The sequence below is a fragment of the Cyprinodon variegatus genome, unplaced genomic scaffold (assembly GCF_000732505.1).
Source record: "Cyprinodon variegatus isolate N-32 unplaced genomic scaffold, C_variegatus-1.0 Scaffold2081, whole genome shotgun sequence".
NCBI lineage: Eukaryota > Metazoa > Chordata > Actinopteri > Cyprinodontiformes > Cyprinodontidae > Cyprinodon > Cyprinodon variegatus.
In genome coordinates, this window is record NW_015152534.1 from 19,377 (window position 1) to 31,208 (window position 11,832).

At 41.4% G+C, this 11,832-nt stretch overlaps 1 protein-coding gene across 2 annotated transcripts in view; it reads right to left on the reverse strand.

Annotated features, from left to right (window-relative positions):
* Positions 1–11,832, reverse strand: part of LOC107105126 (cytochrome c-type heme lyase) — a 20,468-nt gene that overhangs the window by 4,609 nt on the left and 4,027 nt on the right. For both annotated transcript variants that reach the window (XM_015405243.1, XM_015405244.1), the window contains exons 2-5: positions 7,176–7,288; positions 7,052–7,099; positions 6,817–6,950; positions 6,103–6,251 (exon numbers count right to left, since the gene is read on the reverse strand). In XM_015405243.1, the coding sequence (XP_015260729.1) occupies positions 6,103–6,251; positions 6,817–6,950; positions 7,052–7,099; positions 7,176–7,281 (437 nt within the window). In that variant the 5' untranslated portion in view covers positions 7,282–7,288. The remainder of the gene's footprint in view (positions 1–6,102; positions 6,252–6,816; positions 6,951–7,051; positions 7,100–7,175; positions 7,289–11,832) is intronic.

An 11,832-nucleotide genomic window follows, 5' to 3' on the forward strand; every position in this document is an offset into this window, starting at 1 on the left:
TAAACCAAAGAGATAAACCAAAGGCATAAATCAAAGGGATAAACCAAAGGGACAAACTAAAGGGATAAACTTAAGAGATAAACTGGTATTGACCACGGGTTTGCTGGTCTGACCGGGTATGCTCATTTGACAGAACACCACTCCTAACTGGAGCGCCTTCTTGAATTTCTCTTCTAGTGTGGTGTAGTCACATCTTATTGGTCATATTCCTGTGTGACGAAGTGCAGATGGGCGCTGTTGTTGGTGGAATATGTAAAGTCCCTTTGGACAACTTCATTGGCAGGAACGAGCACGCTGCTAGCAGCTAGCAGGGAAGATTAAAACTGAAAAATGTAAAAAACTCCCGGAATGCCTGATAACTATAGGATTATTTTGGAGTTTTTTTGTTTGTTTTTTTTTGTTATTTTGCATAATACTGTCAGTGGAATGAGGGAAAAACAACAGCTAACGTAAATGACAACTGGAGAGGGGGGGCGTGATCAGTACTAAATCTGTAGCAAACGTCAAACAGATGCAGCAATGTTATTCATGGTTCATTGAGTTAATTGGAGTCTTCACTCCAAAAGATTGATAAATGGATGTTGTTTGGGGATAAAATAGCAATTATTTTGGCCTTTGGACATTTACAGCTGGTATAACACACCTGCTTGTGAAAAACATCAGCTTTCATTTATAAAATGTACTAAGATACATGAAAATGTCATGATCAAGTTTCAGAATAAATTTCAGTGTTGGCTTTATTCTTAACGGAGTAGATAGAAAGAAATAATAGCAGTCCTGATTACACATTCTCCCTCTGCTGGTTTTACAGATTGCGTTGTCGCAGTTTAGTATATTAGTGTGAGGGATTACCTTCGAGTCAATGAGTCGATGCAAACTTTCTTTACATAGAAAACTTTGAATCAATTTGACTGGATGATCTGGTTTAACAGTAAAGTGCTTGGAGATGACATGTGTTGTGAATTGGCGCTATAGAAATAAACTGAATTGAAAATTGAATTATTTGTCTACCTTTTTTCACATTGTTATGCATCAATTAAATTTCCCCCTTAGAAGTTTAAGTAATGCTACGACCGCATGCGCTGCAAGCATCAAAAAAGCTTCAGCTGCTTCGTTTCTGATGTTTGTCCATATTAAGGTCTGACATCCAGTAAAGTGTGTCTGATGCTTCTGCTGCTCCTGTGTTAAATAGCAGAGAGCAGCTTTGCTATACTTGCAAGGTGGGTAAAAAGTAGTAGTGTTTTTGAATGGGAAAGTCCAGCATAGGTACCAGATCTGCTCGGGGCCCCGCCCCTTCTTATGATGTCAATATATATGGCAACTCCATTCGGACAAACTGTATCGCACCCGTTTCTTAAGGATGAAATCTCTTTTGGAGTCTCAACATATTATTACCTATATTTGCTATTTTACATTTCATTCCCAATCTAAAGTAGCTAAAAGTAGAAAACAACCATCATCAAGACTTCTAAGACAGATTGAGCTCTGCCGTTTAACAAGGTGACATTAAAAAGTCAGTTTATCTTTATTCTTTTTTTTAAGATCTGAGGGCAGATGGAATGTTATAAAAATAACTTTTGTAGAGATTTTAGAAACATAAAACAGTTATTCTACTTGTAGAAAAGGAATGGTTGTTGTTGATATAAATTAAAAAGTAGTATAGCTTAATATGGCTCAAGGACAGAGTTAAAAGAGGCTAACCTGTTAGCTACAGCTAGCCACAGCGCTACCCAGCTCTTTATATCACGGTCTAACAGTTACTTTGTTCACCAGAAACAGATTTTTTTCAGTTTTGTTATCGATCGGGTAAAACTTCATCGGTCATTAAACACGCTAACGGACCCTGGCTGAGGTTATTATCGTTGTCTGGGCAACCACTATGTTTCACATCATGTGGCAACGTTCAGCCAGTCATGTAGCGTAACCTCACTGCATGAAGCAGGACCAGAACACATCTGGTACCTTCAACGGCAGCCTCTGGCCCGGTCGGCACTTTTCACTGAATGAAATTTAATGAAATACAAAATTACAGCTTTTTTCAATAAAACTACATCACCTTTTACTATAACTTGGTTTCCATTTAACATAATGCCTTACACAAATAATATGTTCTTTAAAAAAATATATGTGCAGTGAGTCAAAAAGTTCATTTGGGACCCTGGTTTCATGCTTCTCATGTGTGACTCCACCTGCCTGGTCTGCATTCCCTGGTTTACGCCACGTAGAAAACTCTTCATAGTTGATTTTCTTTGAATTCATACTTCCCCATGTTGTCCAGATAAAAACTTAGCGGCACATCACCACAAGGCCTGGCCGCGACATCGCTTATATTGGATTCTGCTATCAGTAGGGAACCAATAATGGTTCCTGTGAGCCTTTCGGTAAATGTAAAAAGGTTATAGTCAATTATCTTCATATTTGATAAGGATTTAAAAAATAAAATCCTATTTATAAAGTGGGAACAATTTAAGACCTATGGAAGACTGATTTAAGACATTTTAATACCAATTAAGTCCTTATTTTATATTGAAGAATGAAATGCCCTTTAAAGCAGCAGAGGCAGCAGGTTTCCATGCAAAGTCAATGGTTGAAGCACATCAAGGAGCAGCAAAAGGTCCTGCAGCATGTTCTGAGAAGCAGGAGCAGAGAAACCTGCCGACAGAATATGTTGGCTTTTATTATCCTGCTGCCTGCAGTTTGGATTACGTACATGGAAACCGCTTCCAGCTGCCGCGGCAAACCGTGAGGAGGCGACCGGGCCAAAGGCTGCTGTTGAATGGGATTCCTTCTGACAGCGCACCGCTGGTATGTGGGGGTCTGAGCGGCTCCGACATAAATAATTTTGGAAGGCAGGATTGTAATCTGGATGAACTGACTGCAATGATTAAGTTTTCAGGTGGATTTTCCCACTTAAAACATATTAAAACTACTTTATTCCCACTGATCACAGCAAATATAGCTGCAAGGCAAAGAAAGGATAGAGTAGCTCCGCCCAACGCGCATCAGACACACTTTTGACCGCACAGCCAGAGCAGCAAAGATGCTTAAGCTGCACGTCAGAACTAACTGGTACAAGCAGCAAAAATGAAGCAACACGCGAGTTTTTGCTGTTTCTTCTGCGTGGGGTCTGAACGTAGCATCCGACTTTTTAAGGATCCGCAGGAACTCTCTGCTCCAGATGACTCCAGCATCCATAGATCCTTTCAGAATACCAAGTTGACTACAGCATCTGCAATATGCATTTCTATGTTAAAAGCAAATCTGGCTTTAACCCCCAGATTCCACATCCTCCGTTAGCGCTGCACTCTTCCCCACTCATGCAACTGGTGCGCAGTTCTTGTCTGCCATGTTAATCAATGACAGGTCTTCCACAGCCACCGCTGCTACTCCGTCCATCACCATAAAAATACCAAGCAGATCTATTTTTTAGCTCTGCTCCGCTCTGACCAGGTCAAGATCCGCAAATTCAATCGCACCAGGGAACAAAACGGTGAAGAGATCTGGTTTGCAAAATTAAAATATGGCAACGACGGATCAGTGACTACTAGGGATAGGACGATTTATGAAAACCGTCAGAATCGTTCGGTTCGACTGTCTCGGTTCGGTTCGTGTGTGTTGCGTTCGGTTCATGCGCTGCTCCTTTTTCTCATAGGGGAAGCGTTTACACTCCAGAGCAGAAGGTGGCAGGTGCTGCGACCAAAGCCAACCACCAGTAGTAAACAAGAAGAAGAAGAAGAAGCGAAGCAGCGTAGCCGGGTGTAGCAGAAAAAAATCAGTTGTTGTGGAGAATTGTGTGGGTATGGCGAGTTGGAAAGAACAGGAGTTGGAAGACGCGCCAGCAGCACTTTATAGGTCTGCTGTATGGGACCACTTTGCATTTAGAGTGACCTACGATGACGGCGGAAAGAAAGTTGTGGATAAAAGTGCAACAGTGTGCAAGCATTGTGCAACACGTTTTGTTTACGCTAACGGCAACATGACCAACATGTCATGGTAACCCCGAAATCCCACATACTCCGTCAGCAACCCGCGCTCCGCCCCGCTGCGCTCCAGACCGCCTGCTCAGAGCAAAGCCTACAGCCTCCACTGTGGCTCCCGTCCGCTCCCCTCTGAGTCCCTTGGAGATAGTAGAGAGCATGCGCGAGATGATGAAATTCAAAGCAGCAAAACGGAAATGATCCAGGGTTTCCACGGATCATTTAAAATAATTACAATCCATTATTTTTTGGGGGATTTTTTCATTAATTTCATAAATTTTTATGGGATTTCGGTGTAACAATCAACATGTATCGAACCGAAACGAAAACCGTGACCAGAAACCGTGAATCGAACCGAACCGTGGATTTTGTGAATCGTTCCACCCCTAGTGACTACTGATCATAGCATAATTCTTAGATATTCTAAAAATCTATCAGTTTATTTAAAAGATTGGATGCTAACAATTGGATCTTCAACACCCCAGGAAGCAGATTTCTCGTCTCCATCAAAATATTTTTTTTATACAGAGAGGCTTAAAAGTTAAATCAAATCCAGTCAAAAGAAACGTCTTATTGCAGGAATGGATGAAGAGATGCTGAGTTTGGAAGCAGAGAACAGAGTTCATAAAAAGGCAGTTTTGTATGATCCTTTTATTCCTGTTACACAAATTTACAACAAAAACTAAATATTTGGGCAGAAACTGCACATATGCTAAATGCTGACTGGGAAAAATTTTATCTTTCTTCTATTTTATATTAATTTATCATATTTACTCACTATAAAAGTTTTCACTCAGTCTGTTTCTCTCTCAAGGTCACACATTTCTCTCCAGGCTGGTGTTTGTAGACCAGACATAGCTTCTTCCCATAACAATCCAGATTCTTTCTCAAGGTTTATTCATAACCTGTTACTGTTTGTAGACCAGACATAGCTTCTTCCCATAACAATCCAGATTCTTTCTCAAGGTTTATTCATAACCTGTTACTGTTTGTAGACCAGACATAGCTTCTTCCCATAACAATCCAGATTCTTTCTCAAGGTTTATTCATAACATGTTGCAGTTTCACCAAAGTGTCTGTAATTTGTTATGACTCTGACTGCTTTCCATTGTTGTAAGTAAGGGGAAACGAAGCCTGCCCAGATCAGAACAGAGCAGAATGCTGTGCCATGAGGGCTTCATGATGACTGTTCTCTCTTTGCAAAGATATTGAATGAATGTGCCGACTGAGTGAAATCCATCGATCTCCGTTTATTTAACATGGATGAATAGTTGAATACCTTTTTCCCACGACAGTGTCATATTAAATTAAGCTTTCATTTTTGCATGTTTTGCTCCTATGAGTTTAATAATAATATAGACATGCTCTCCTCGAGCACAGAGGAAGTCAGGGCAAAGCAGGACGGGAGGAAAAGGGGAGTCTGCAGGCGGTCCGGAGTGCAGCAGGGCGGTGACGGAGGATATCAGGGTAAGACTGAATGCTTCTTTACAGCATCTATGATTCCAGACTCAGATTGCTGTAATCATGGGGGATCTCCAGCCGTCCGTGTCGTCCCAAAGGAAATGGATGCTTAAATACAGCGTTTAAATATGGCTTTATTTAACGTGACTTTAAACTTACATCTGAAGTTTTCCCAATTTAGCGATTTCAGGAAAACAATCATGCTGTGTAAAATGTGTAATTGTCATCTTAGCTCGTTAGACGAGATTAAAGATTTCATCAACCTTTCCACAAATGCAGCCCCTCTGCTAATATTTACTCTTAAACTGATGAAGGGTTTCTCACCAACTTAAATACACACCCACCCACCCACATACACCTTTTTTTTTGTTTTAGAGATGGTATAAACAAAGGGTTCATAAGCGGCCATCTGCTGCCGAACTGCAGTCGGTAGATGGCTGCTCACACTGAGCCTGCTTCTGCTGGAGGTTTCTTCCTGCTTTTCCTCTCCACTGTCGCTACAAGCATGCTTAGTGTGAGGGATTGCTGAAGAATCAATGAGTCGATGCAATCAACTGGTTTTCCTTAGATAGAAAACTTTGAATCAATCTGATGGAGGATCTGATGAACTATAAAGTGAACTGAGATGACAGGATGTGAATTGGCGCTATAGAAACAAACTGACCCCTTCCGAAGCATGGCGTTCCAGAACATCTGCTCTGAAGGATAAACCCAGTTCTTCTCTGCTCCGTGGCGGGGAATGTTGGACTCTTCTCTGGAGACGGACAGTGAGAAGGGCTGATCGGGAGCTGGTACTTGGTTAGGGGGTGGCATCTGTGCAAAGATGAAACATTCAAAGCAGGTGAATTCACAGGCTCCATCACTGAACATCTTTGAAACATGAAAAAGTTCAATCAATCAATCCAGAAGCACTGAAGGTGATAACAGATCCTTTCCCACTGCCACCTTGTGGCCACTAGGTGGCAGTGAATTAAACCTTTAGAATCAGTGGGGTGCAGCTCAGCCCTGCTGAGCCATGGAGCATTAGGGCCAGGCTAGAGATTGGAGGTCCGGATCCAGACCACTAATCTGTGACCTCTGCTATCGATGTTTCAACTCAGGCTCTCCGTTTTTCAAAGCGTGCTTGTCCTTAGTTACAGGACTTTACCGTAACCATCTGCATGCTAGCTGCAACTCTCTCTACCTTTAACGTGGCGAACCTTTAACCCCCCCTCCCCCCATAGGGCTGGAGGGAGAAAGTTGGGGTCTTTCTCATGTTAAATGATAAACATCAGTCCCTCTGCCATTTGAAAACTGCGTTTAGTTAAACTGCTATTATAATGCAAACGCAGTTAATTGCCCAGCCCTAATATACACACATACAAGCATATTTCTGTACCATGTTTGCTGGGTTAATGTCGCTCTTTCCAGATTCTGCAGCCCTCATTGGACACTCCACAAACTCATAGGCCCGCTCCTGATGCGCTGGACCTGCTTCCTCACGGCCCAATGGAACCTCTGATGGAGAGGAGGCTGTCAAAGATTTAAGACATTTGGAAAAGCATTTTAACTCAACATATTGGAACAATACATCAAATAAAACAATAACCCACACAGCAAATCAAACAACTTACTTTTGATAGGCTGAGCTTGATGCATGGGGCAGCCTGCAGGGGGAGACACTGAGAAAATGCAACCATGTCATTGTAATCAAAGTCTTTTATTTGTGTGGAAGATAAAGATGGCGTGGATATCTACCTTTGGCAGGCTGGCTCCTGTGCATCGGGCAGCCCTGAGGAGGAACCGCCTCTACAGCTTCGGCCCGAACAGTCGGAGCTCCAGCTGAAGACACGCCTGATCCCATGATAACCCTGCAGAGTCAGCAGATCTGTTACTAAATGCACAGAAGCTTTTTTTTTTTACTCTCCACATACCACAAATCATTGTGAAGTGTTGCTGTTTATCTTCTTAACATCCACCTCGTTTTAAGCAAGCTTTGCCTTTTTGCATACCCAAATAATAAAGCAAAGAACTGTAAGGCCAAATTACATGCGACACATCATCAGAAAGCAAACACCTTCTAGTTTCTAAAAATAACGTGGACCTATAGATCTACAATGAAAATAGTGACTAAATCACAGCCGAAACTGCATCAGTTCAAACATGACTGAACATCTTTTGTTCTTTACAATAATAGCAGTAACAAAGACTTGCTTGGTGGCAGGCATGCGTCATTGTGTGATATTTGTCCTGCATCATGTCAATCACACATTTCAGACTTCTAGCTATTACAGTGTCAGAGTTATGGGACTTTTAACTTCTGGTGTCACCAGCATCTCCAAACATCTCCAAATGAGCCAAATTGTGCAAATGAATAAATAAATAAATAAATAAAAATGAGGACAGAACATTTGGGAAGCAAATATTTCTCTAACTTTCCATCTAATTGTCTAAGAGCACGCCATGATTCAGGATCTGATCTTTCTCATATCCTGGCTGCACTGTTCAAATGAGCAATGCTAACCCCTGTTCTAAGGGTTATTTCACAGCCTCTAGCGTGTGGACTTTACCTACAGCAGCTTGAATTTATGAGGCATAATATGAGGGGGATCATGCGTAAAGGTGGCAGCTGAAAGGGAGCGCTTGTTACGCTCTGAAGGTTACCCTGGGTCAAATCTCAACAGAAATCGATGGGTCCACCTTTGTTTACAGGCTGGAAGGTGATGAAAACAAACACAGCGAACATCAACTGGAAATGTTTGTTGAAGCTAGGAGAAATAGCAAGACGGTTAGCTTAGCTATAAGGATGTGTAATGGACCGCTAAAACGCAACGTACGGACGCAACACATTGCTCCAGCTGCTTCTGATCTAACATGCAGAAACGACGAACGCAAAATCTGGTAAAAACGCCGGCATACGTTATGGGAAGCTGCTAGCACACGACGACATTTACAAATTGGGTATAATTACTGCTCTAAGTTGGTCACTGTCAGCTAAAGGCATGTTTTATAACCTCTATACTCCAGTTAAGGATTCATTGGTTCCTGAATTAGTTAATGAGGGTATGCCATACATGGGCCATCAGTTCCAGGTCAGTTATCTGATGGTGGACAGACGTTCAGCGTCAGTTACTCATAAGAAGTGGCGTCCAGCTGATCCTAAACCTCTGAGTAACTTCTCCTGCAGACCTGATCCCCATCAGAAGGTGAGTGTGATGGATCCTCCCTGCGTTCGCCGCCACCAACAAACTTCTTAGCAGACATGACGCGGTATCTGCTGCCACTAAAAACCTTCTTTCTTTTTATTTTTATTTATTCTTTTTTTTTTGGGGGGGGGGGGGGGGGGGGGGGGGGGGGGGGGGGGGGGGGGGGGGGGGGGGGGGGGGGGGGGAGGGGGGGCCTCAGGAGCAGCGATGCGCTTGAGGGAAGACCTTGAACTGATGCTTCGTAATGCCCGTGAAACGACGCCTGTGCTCCATTTCATGGGCGTTACGCTGCCGTGCTTTCTGCATAAGTTAGGCTGTCGTTGGACTCGTTAGGTTTACTCTATGCATGGAAAAAACCCGTAGAACCTTCAGCGTTTGCCAGCATTTTAGGAAGACCTCATTACTGCTGAAAGACAACTGAAGTTTTTCAGGGGTCCAACCTTTTTGTGTAAGGGACTGAAAACTCAGGCCAGATAGTAAATCACAGTTACAATCATCCGACTGAAAATAAATTAGCTTTAACTTTGATGTGACCCTTTTACCCACCTCTAACTTCCAGTTCTAGTTATTTAATATATTCATGATCTTCTGGTAAATTTACACAAATCTCTTATTAAATATAGTTTGATTAAACATCAAAGCTCTGCTTCATTTTTTAAACTATAATAATTCCCTACTATGCATCCAGCACGTCTCTGACTGACATTCCGGGTTAGATGTTGTTTACTGTGTTTTTCTAAGATGTTCTGTAAACGAGGCAAAGTTCCTGTTTAATCCCAGTTGTGATTTTTCTTTATTTTTTTTCTTATAAAGTCAGATTATAATATAATGCAGGCCTATTACATGATAACATGCAGGGCTGCAACAAGGGCTGCTATTTTGGCCAAAGTCCTGAATCAATTCCATTTTCATTCATACGGTTCTAAATTGATTCAATCTGTTTTTAAAATGTATTGTTTCAAAATACTTGTGTTTTATTTTTCCTGTCACATTAAACACAAAGTGCAAACTTGTAATTCAGACAGTTTCAACTTGAGATGTGAACAAAACTGTCTGAAAAGTGCAAACTTGTTTGTGAAAAGTGAAAAAGTGAAGCCTCACTCGAGCGAGCAGACGTGACACAGCGGGACATGCATGAGCTGCATTATCTCCACTGCACCATATGTGCAGCGCTGTCTGTAACTACAGGGTGTTTGCTGCTCAGCCCCCATTCCTTAATGTCTTCAGTCAACCTGTTGGCCATATTTGCAGCTGTCTGGCTTGAAGTCAGCTAGAGAGCATCTTTCCTGCTCATTTGAACCTGAACATCACACACGTCACTATAAAACTAATCCATCTCATTCTCTAGACATCGATTTTGCAAAACTAAATCGATTAAATCCATTTTTTTTTTACCCAGCCGAGGCTGCAACTAAGAATTATTTTGCTAATTGATTGATCTGTCGATTAATAGATTACATTTTTGATCAATTAATAACAATGAAAACATTTTTATCTTAAATGCAAAATGTTTACAGATCTTTATTTTTTTTTACAAATTGGGTATAATTACTGCTCTAAGTGGGTCGCTGTCAGCTAAAGGCAAGTTTTATAACCTCTATACTCCAGGTAAGGATTCATTTGTTCCTGAATTAGTTGATTATTTCAAAAATCGATTAAAAGGGAACGCCGTTTTTTTTTTGTTTTTTATTTAACTGCGGATGTCTGGGGGCCAGTGATTGGCCTCCATGTTCTGAATGCTGGCGTACCATGAAGAATAAATGATGAACAGTTTAGTTTGTGCCTTCAGTCGTTGCCCATAGGAAGACGTTACTTGGATATAACCTAACGGAATATCTTCAGAACGGCTCCAAATGACACTAAACTCATATGGGTGAGTAGAACATGATGGAATAACGGAAAATCAAGGAAACAATGGAAAAAAAAACAGCGTTGTGCTTTAAACATGATTGTTTCAATCACACATCAACGAACCACCATTTTAAAACTCTCCTGACTATTTCTATTTCTTTCTAACAAAAACATGGTGGGTTGCCAATAGGCTACGCACACGCACGCACGCACACACACGCACACAAAAAAGGTCTGCAAACACCCCCCTACATGGCGCCTTCCCATTTTAAAGTCGGCATAAATTTGTCTCCATTTTTAAAGATCCAAAGTAGTCAGAATCAAGCGTGTCTAATGTTTGGGGTCCTCAGCCATGCATTGCCAAACATGGACGCCTCCAGGAAAGCACATTAAAAAAAAATTACTTTTAATCAAAAACACTAATCATTTATTGAACAGGATGGAATAATTTCATTTTTAAAGTACTTTCAGAAGTTTGAAATCTGAATATAAACAGACTTTTCCTTTAAGTGCAATGGAGCGTTTTAAACCAAATGACGTCCTATAAATGACAATAAGCTGAACCTCATTACAAAGCATACGCTGATTAGCCTCAGTGCACCTTCAAATGCAGCAGAGTCCATATAGCTGCATAAATATTCTGAAGGAATTGGCCTGGATGCACTCAGCACATATCTGCAGTAAAACTCTCCTAAAACGACAGGAAAAAGCAGCAGGATTAAGGACAACTGAGGCATTAAGTGTCTGCACATAAGAACACGTAAAGCTGATAAGAGGATGCTAGCCGAAATTAAACCATAAGCATGAACAGCATTTGCCTGTGCAAAGAGTAATGCACGACAGCAGTACTTAACCTTTCACCTCTGATGGCAGCAGCCAAGATGGCTTGAGTGAAACTTAATGTGCAGGTGACCAGCAGACAGAGATCACATCAGTGAAAAACACACAACCCATTTAGACCTGCTGATGATAGACATCATCTAAATCTAAACACCTCTGAGTGCTTCCAGGGCGCGATGTTAACCATCGCCCGATCTCCCGGTGCAATGATTGCAAAAAAAAAGAATTTATTTATCACCAAAAATTACTTTAAAATCACTGACATTCGATGAAAACGACCCAGAAGCGTTGCCGGCGCCATTTTTGTTGTTTTGTACACATTCTCGTGTGATTTTCCACCAGATGGCGTGATTTTTTTCCACCTAGCGGTAATTTTGATGTAGTTACCAAAACGACAAACAGCTGCATTTATTTTGTCAGGGAAAACTAATCCTGAGTCAGTTAAAAGTCAGGGAATTCTGAAATGATGTCAGACTGTGGAAAACCCTGAATAAAATAACTATGTATAATGATTCTCT